General features: G+C 45.2%; 1 protein-coding gene across 1 annotated transcript; it reads right to left on the bottom strand.

The window, feature by feature from the left end:
- Nucleotides 1-3,456: 3,456 nt before the first annotated feature.
- Nucleotides 3,457-7,970, bottom strand: LOC124702938 (ETO1-like protein 1; the record flags this gene model as incomplete). The annotated part of the gene is given in 5 exon segments (XM_047235117.1): nucleotides 3,457-4,024; nucleotides 4,365-4,674; nucleotides 5,341-5,632; nucleotides 5,893-7,605; nucleotides 7,806-7,970. Coding segments are annotated over 5 exon segments (2,676 nt in total). The 3' UTR covers nucleotides 3,457-3,803.
- Between the last annotated feature and the right edge of the window lie 573 nt (nucleotides 7,971-8,543).

Raw genomic sequence — 8,543 nt, 5'->3', positions numbered from 1 at the left:
TTATGACTGATCTTGGTCCTCTTCGCTATTTTCTTGGCATTGAGGTTTCTTCCACTTCTGATGGTTTTTCTATCTCTCAGGAAAAGTATATTCAGGATCTTCTTGCCCGTGCTGCTCGTGGGGATGAGCGCACGGTTGATACTCCTATGGAGCTTAATGTTAAGCTTTGTCCTACTGATGGTGATCCTCTTCCTGATCCCACTCGTTATCGCCATCTTGTTGGGAGTCTTGTTTAACTTGCTGTCACTCGTCCTGATATTTCTTATCCTATTCATATTCTGAGTCAGTTTGTCTCAGCTCCTACCACTGTTCACTACAGTCATCTCCTTCGTGTTCTTCGTTATCTTCGTGGCACGATCACTCGTCGCCTTTTCTTTCCTCGTTCCAGCTCTCTCTAGCTCCAGTGCTACTCGGATGATACGTGGGCGATTGATCCTACGGATCGTTGTTCACTTTCTGCTTACTGTGTGTTTCTTGGTGGTTCGCTTGTTGCTTGGAAGACGAAGAAATAGGTCGCGGTTTCTCGTTCGAGTGTTGAGGCTGAGTTGCGGGCTATGGCTTTGTTGATTGTTGAGGTGACTTGGTTACGATGGTTGCTTGCAGATTTTGGGGTCTCTGTTACGACACTCACTCCACTTTTGTCTGACAGTACAGGTGCTATCAGTATTGCACGTGATCCGGTTAAGCATGAGCTGACCAAGCATATTGGTGTTGATGCTTTTTATACACGTGCTCAGGTGCAGGATGAGGTTGTTGCGGTTCATTATGTGCCTTCAGATTTGCAGTTGGCGGATTTCTTTACAAAGGCACAGACTCGAGCGTAGCATGACTTCTTACTCTCCAAAATCAGTGTTGTGGATCCACCATGAGTTTGAGGGGGGTGTTAGATGTATATTTCTGTATATTGTAGTTTCCCCATATGTTAGGGGGCTTCCTGTATATTTGCACCTGTACACTATATATTGTGGCATTTGGCCCCCTGGTAATACAACAAGCATATTGCCCTAACAGAGCAAACCTTCTCAGCTTTGATATATAGTAAATTTATGTGTTTTTGTTAAATGTAAATAATAGCTATCGCTGGAGAGCAAAATAATCCTTAACTGAAAGCAAAGGTGTTATACAAATGAGTTCTTCTCAGTTGAGATAGATCTGCGAATGACTCCAGTCAAAGGGAAACCTATTAGCAAAGAATCGTGAGTATAAATGAATAAGGCGTGCTTGTGATGCTGGTTGTAGCGATGCAAAACCAACAACATTAGACAAATTCAAGAACTAACAACACCATATATGGCAGGTGGTATTTTCTAAATCAGTAAAATGTAGCATAAAGTACTAGATCTTTTGATTAGCAGATAACATTCTTTTTTGTAGTATAAATAACATACAACGGGGCACATATCCTTTCTTTCCTGATACAGAGCCATTGGGGTTCAAATTTATATGCATCATCTATCAGTTTTAGCATACGACAGAAGCATCCCATCAACAGGAGGACATGTGCAATGGGCGTGAAGCTTGCTTACTTGTCTACTGGCCCTCTGTTGTGGAATTAATACGGCAGCGGCAACGCAGATGCTGTGGAAGTTCATTGCATAACTAGGTAGTGCGTAGAGACTCTAGTGCGTAACTGGACAGAAATTGAAGTCATGTAGATTGGAAGGGAGTACAACAGGGCTTCTGATGAGCTAGGTTCTTGGCCAAATTAAGCAGAAACCGACTTGAAGTGCCTTCTCCCCCAAAAAAAACGAAAAGAAAAGAAAACCGACATCGCATGACTGCATGAGTAAGCACAGATCATTTTCAAAATACACTGAGACATTGGTCTTCACACGTGTATCTAATATACGATATCTTGTTGCAAACACTGATATTTCTTCACTCATGCTGATAAATCAACTGTACAGAATGATATTTTGTTGTAAACACTGATATTTCTTCACTCATGCTGATAAATTAGAATGCGCATCTTCGCAACACTCATTTATTGGATCGATGTGAGTGTTGCAGAAATGCGTATGTTAGAAGAAATATCGTAGCAACATTGCATACAAATTAAATAAAAATAGAATGCTAAAGTTTGATGCAGCGATCTGGATTGAAAATTTGCGACTTTAGGTTGGGATTTCTATCACCTGACCAAGCTAGCGTTGGTAAAGAATAAAAACATGGACACGGGCTACCATATAACTCGGCAGCTAGAATATTGTGACAAAATATAATCAATAAACTCCCATCAGGAGAGGATAAACACAAATCCCAGCATGACACCTAACTCTCAAGTAGTCGGCACATCACAGTCGAATTAATCCTTTTGTATCCGGGAAGCATCAAGCATAAATCCATGAGCTCCCCGTCACATACTTAAGCTCTTATCCTCTCCACCCTACTACGACCTCATCCTCCAGGTTCTTATTCTCTCGCATGTAGCTCTCACGGCAAAGCTTGCCGCTAAAAACCAGCTCAAAAGTTGGGGTATGCTCATGACGCGAGCTGCTTCTTGACCTTCCTGACGTTTTGTCAATGGGAGCAGGGCTTAGAAAAGACCATACTTTTCGGCATTTCTGCGCGGATGGATACACCTATTCTTTACCTAATCTGGCCAATCAGGTTTCTCCTTGAGAAACCATGCATGGTGTTGACATGAACTCAACAGGTGATGATGAAGTCATCTTTATTTGGAATTGTTAGGCTGGCGAACGCCGGAAGAACACGTAGGTGATGTGACGTTAGTAATTGGAAGTGCTAGCACGCAACACAAATTAAGTGGCGACATATGGAGCTTTTTTTTTTCAAAACTCAAAAGGATTAATTCCAAATGTTTTCATACCATAGGTTTTATGTTGCATTTGTAAACAAAACAATGCTTGTTAGGGTCCACTACAGCAGTCATATCCTCCTAGAGTGCTAAAGTGTACAAATAAATGAAAGAAGCTTACGCACTGTTTAGGACAAAAAGAAGAAAAAAAAACTCGGCCTGCATTCCTTTCTTGAGATTTTGGCAAAGATGTAAAAAAACACATCTCAGTATATCCTCCAGTTCAGGGACCCCGCAGCTTCCGTTCCATTCGTCTACAGAGATCTAACAATAGCGTCCATTTGCTGTCGCGAGTAGCCTGCCCTGCAGTTACTCCAGGACAACAGAAGATTGGAATCCGAGGTTCAGCGTGGTACTGAAGCTGCAGATGCCTCTTTATGGGGAAAGGGATCCTATAAAACTTCCCTCTCTCCACCACACTTTCAGACTATTCCTGCCCGTCTTCCATAGTCTTCACTCTTCAGTCCAATCATGGCAGCATGCACTGGCCGAAAGATTCTGACTGGTGATGACTGCCACTTGTAAACAAAGATCATTGTAAACCCACATGGTATTGCTCTGAATATTTCAGTTTATAATCAGTAGCCAATAGCCAAGAACCAAATGTTCAATCAGTATAGCATCAGAAAGTAGCACTGTTTGACACCGGCTCATCATACACTTCTCCATTTCTTTTTTCCATTTCCTTTACACATGTGACAGTCAAAACTTGTTGGCAACATGGGTTGGGGCACATGGATGGAGGGGTACAATTAGAAAGGCTTAATCACAAAAGGACAACAATAATTTACTAATAGGACAGCTATGATGGACAGCTTCATATATCTAATTAGGGACACAAGGAATGGTGGTTTTGGGGGGGAAGAGACCTAAATGGCTGGCTACTATCTCCTCACATTGTGATCTGCTTGCTGTGTATGGTACAAAACATACACTGGTATGGGTTTTCGCTATGGGAGCCCCTCCTGTATGTACAACAACGGGCTCAGGGTTCTTGGCTGTTCACCCGGTGGTGAAGCTCCAGCATCTCCTGGTGGTTGGGGTCCACCGAGAGCGCTGCACGGCAGTCCCGGAGGGCTCCCGAGATGTCGCCGACATGCTCATGGAAGGCCGCGCGCAGGTGGAGCAGGTTGAGGTCCGCCTTGAAGGCGATCGCCTTGGTCAGCTCCGAGATGGCATCTTTCTCCTTGTGGTTGTCCATCAGAACTGAGGACCAAATCAGGCATTAAACAGATGAGCTAATTCAGGAACTACATGAAATATACGGTTGTTACACCTACTGATCAAGTTGGGCATAGAATATCCTAATATGGCAAACAACATTGACTCCTTACCAGCTCATGTTAGGAACTGGTAGTTGGTTAGTTAAAGTAGCACAAACCCAATCTAGGTGTTGGGGGCACAGATGAGCTACACCAATATTACCAAATTGAACTACTGCCACCAGAATTTATATTCAAAGTTCAACCTTCTTTGAAACTGGCGGCGTGTGTCTCCTCTTTGTTAAACCAAAAACTAGACATGCTAGGCAGGAAGAAATGCTTACCAGCAGCACGGTATCTGTAGGGGTAGACTCGCAGGGGGTCAAGTTTGGTGACCATCTGCAGATCAGCTTTAGTTAGATCCCGATCGCAGTACTCAGACCTCTTTTCATATGCTGATGCATTGCTCCTGGCCTTTTCAATTAGCTTGGTCATTTCCTCGAATGCACCAGTTCTGTTGTTCCTAAGGAAATGGACCCTGGCGAGGCCTTGATGAGCTCTTGTGTGCCCAATCTTTAGGGCATTAATGTAGCATTCAGCTGCCAGGTCTAGCTTCCCGCAGTCCACATAAACACTCCCAAGGTTGTTCAAGGCCTATAAGATGTGAAACAACCATATGTGTAAGATGAATGTTTTCTGAACATTTCAGGCCAGATAGTTACAGATTCATCTATATATGAAATTGGATCAAGCTGCGCTAAAAAAAGTTTTCAATTGCATGAGTTGATCGAGTGATGCAACAGTTTTCATGTACCTAATATGACTACAAAAATGACGTATTTCAGTTGAAATTATTGAAAATGGCAGCCCAGTACTCATTCATGTGGTAAAATGACTATTCTCATAATCCCTAGATTGTATGGAATGTTCTAACTTAAACAAGTTAATGAGTTGCCATGTTAGGAACACCAGGACAACCATTTTTTAATGGTATGCACCATTCCCATTACTAAATGCAACAATGAATACGACATCTTAACATCCGAACATAAGTATACACGGGTATAGCAACACCTGATCTAAACCATAAAGAGCCACCTACACATTTGACAAGTAAAGAAATGCACATGCATACTAGAAAAGCAATAGCCGTTTTTTTTTTAGTTCCCACTTCATAATTTGCCAATATCCCAAGACAATGTACCTATTTCTGGCATAAGATCTCTTAAGTCTCAACTGGAGAAACGGGACAATAACTCCTTATTATGACAGGCCTAGCTAAGTAAGAACTGAGGAAGAGGTATAGAAAAAAAATCTTACTTGGCCCTTCCTAAGTCTATCCGAGGGGCAACGTAATGCATCTTCAAGAAGCGATACAACTGTTGCTGAGGTTGATGGCTCAAGACTCGAATCAGCTAAAGCATAAGCTTTCAAGAAGAACGCCTCAAATGATCTTTGTATTGCAATGGATGCTTCCGCTTTCTGCAATCCTTCCTCGCAGTGGCCAGTATCATACAGTATCCAGCCTTCATAAACAAGTCGTTCATGTTGGCTTGATGCATGCTCACGAGCAAGCTGCAAGCTGCGCATTGCAGCCTCAGGACAATTTAATCTGGTCAAAACAACGCAAAATCACATTAATCCTAAGATAATATATTACTTCCAGAAAACTAGATCATAATGTAAGTTATCAGAGGAGGCATGTGCAAGTGCAACCATGCTGAATTAGCATTCCAGATACAACCCCACACTAGTAGGTGCAAGACATGCCAGGGACTCAAACCATGTGATTGTACTCCAATTATTGATCGACTATCAAACTGAATTATGCCAACTATTATCATGCACAACAACATAAAATAATTAAGTTACCTGAGAAGTAGCAAAGATTGCCTGAAGTACAGAACTCCTTTAGCAGCATCTGACTCCAGCATTTGATATATGACCGAGAGTGATCCTATATCATCCACAGAGGACCACCGATCATAGAGCTGCATCCAGCAATCAGCAGTTGTCCATTGTTCTACATTCTCCATCACAAGCATACGCAGCTGCTTTGCAGCAACTCGACCACCAATCATACGATAATCTGGAGCGAGCGTAAGGATTGCCTGGACATCACATAAGGCGGCTCTATAATCCTCAAGAGCAAGGTAGCAACAGAACCTTAGCTCTAAGCATTCCAGAACCAGCTTAAATCCCAGGATCCGGTTAATCTCCATCAGGGCAGCTTCAACACTTTGCCTTTTCATCAAAGAAGCAGCTCGAACCATATAAGGATATGTCAGCGTAGGATCCAACTCAGTAGCCTTGTTGAGATTTTCCAGCTTGCTATCACCATCCAAATATAGTGCTCTCTCTTGATACATCCACCCAAGAGGCCAACGAGATGACATGACAGAGTCAAGCAACTTGAGAGAAAAGTGCCTATTGCTCCTCAGAGAGGCCAATCTAGCCAAGCCAACTACCGAGTAGAGATGACCAGCGGTAAAGGCAGCATTGAACAGGCGCTCAGCTTCAGTGTGATCTTTCCTTAGCAGCCTCATGCAAGCCAGTTGATGCAAAGACAGCTGCTTCTGTCTAGAATCTGATGCTGAGTCCACCAGCTTTTCCAAGAAGCTTATGGTGACATCCGATGTTGCACTGATGCTCATGGAGACTTCACTAAGAAGGCAATATAGAGAGAAAGATGCATTGCCAGCCATGGTGGACCTCTGCTGCTTATTTGCTGAGGAGAATATCCTAACCACTTGCTCATCATTCAAGCACTCTGGAAGTTCATTCAAGAGAACCTGCAAGCATGAGGCCGCAAGAATGGAACAGCCCAGCTCAATAGCACACTCCATGAAGTCTATAGCATCTTGCCTGGAGGAAACAAAAGAAGCAAGCTTTCGCTCGCAAGCATCCTTGAGGCCCTTGCAGCAGAATTTATTGGCGAAATCAAGCATTTCCAGAATAGCTTCAGCTGACAAATACGGCAGTCTTCCTGACAGGCTGAATTTACTGATTGCTCGCATACCGACAGGGGATATGCCGTTTCGAGACATGTCAATGACTTCAAGATATGATTCCCGAAAGCCGCCATTAAGCATTGCATAGAGTGGAGTAGACAACGCGGCAAGCTTCCGGCGATCACATGCGATCATGTCATCTCTTATCCGGAGATGAACCACGGAAGAACCCTGGAATTCATCAGACTCGTCGTCATAGCTTATCATCCCATGTGACTCGGCAGAGATCTGCGAGACGAAATCCAGCAGCTTGAACTCCTGGGAGCACTTGCCGCAGGAGCCAAGAAGGTCAGATATCGGCTGCTCTCCTCTCTTCTCGTACTTGAGCCAAGCCCCGAATATGAGCTTCTCGTGTATGGTGCTCGCCTTCTCCCACGCGGCCTGGAGGCTCCTCCGCGACAACTTGGTCTCCCCAAGGCCGCGGAAAACCTGGAACTGGAGCAGGTACAGGCATGACCTGTCATCCGGAGGGCAGTACTCCAGCTCCTCGTGAATCTGAGCCAGTATATCGACGTAGTCAGCGGGCTTAAAGTGCGGAAGAACCGCCGGCTCCGGCATTTTCATCAGAGATTCTCTGCAACACAAATACAAGCGAAGACATTTAATCAGCTGGCTCTTCACAACAAAAACCAACTGGTAGTAGCATTGTATCAACAAAAAGACTGAATTTTCCACACTAAGGCGAGACTGGCTAACCAACTGACTAACTAAGGCAAGAAAAATTCGGTCTTGTTGCAAAGAAATTGGAGATGGTGGGGAGGCAAGAATGCTTACATGGAGGAGGAAGAGGATGAGCTGGAGTGAGCAGTGAACTTGGAGAGCTTCCCTTTGTCGAGAGGCAGCCATGAGTGTGTGGCGGCGTGGAGCTTGGTCTCCTTGCAGGAGGACAACTCGGAGAAGAAGAGCTTCCTCATGGCACATACCACGGCAAATCAGAGCCTTGTTGTCCCCTTTTGTGTTCCTTCCGAATCCGAAATCTCTTCACATCCAGGCGCCCAAATCCCCTCCAAGAGAAGCGCCGCAGATCCTCCAAGAAACCGACCCGCCGCACCAGAAACACGGGACGGCGGCGGCGCCAAGATTCAGACCTTTCAGAAGGGGGGAGCGGCGCGAAATTCCGCGGCTTTCCGAAGGCAATCGAACAGGAGGAGGTCGCCGGAGGATCCAGAAACCGAACCCAACCACCGGGGAGGCAGATGTGGAGAGGGGGAGAGGGGGGGATAATCAAAGGGGGCAAAGGCGCCGCCTTTAATGGCAGGCAGGCAGGAGCGAGCCAACGAAGCGCGCTCCCGTTACAAGAAGCCAAGAAGAAGTAACCACTCCCCCTCGCTTTCTTTTCCGGCCCCCAACCACACCGCGAAACCGAATCCAACACCTCCCCTCGCGAGCTCGAGCTGAGGTGAGCAGGACGAAGGAACAAATCCCCCGAGATGCGCTCCCCGGAGCGGAGCGGAGCAGGAAGGGAGGAGGGAGCACGGAGTCCCAAGATTCAGGGGAGGCGGGGCTGCTGCT

Source organism: Lolium rigidum, chromosome 3, assembly GCF_022539505.1.
Source record: "Lolium rigidum isolate FL_2022 chromosome 3, APGP_CSIRO_Lrig_0.1, whole genome shotgun sequence".
NCBI lineage: Eukaryota > Viridiplantae > Streptophyta > Magnoliopsida > Poales > Poaceae > Lolium > Lolium rigidum.
Note: the sequence above shows the minus strand (reverse complement) of the source record. Positions and strands in the feature narration are given on the sequence as shown.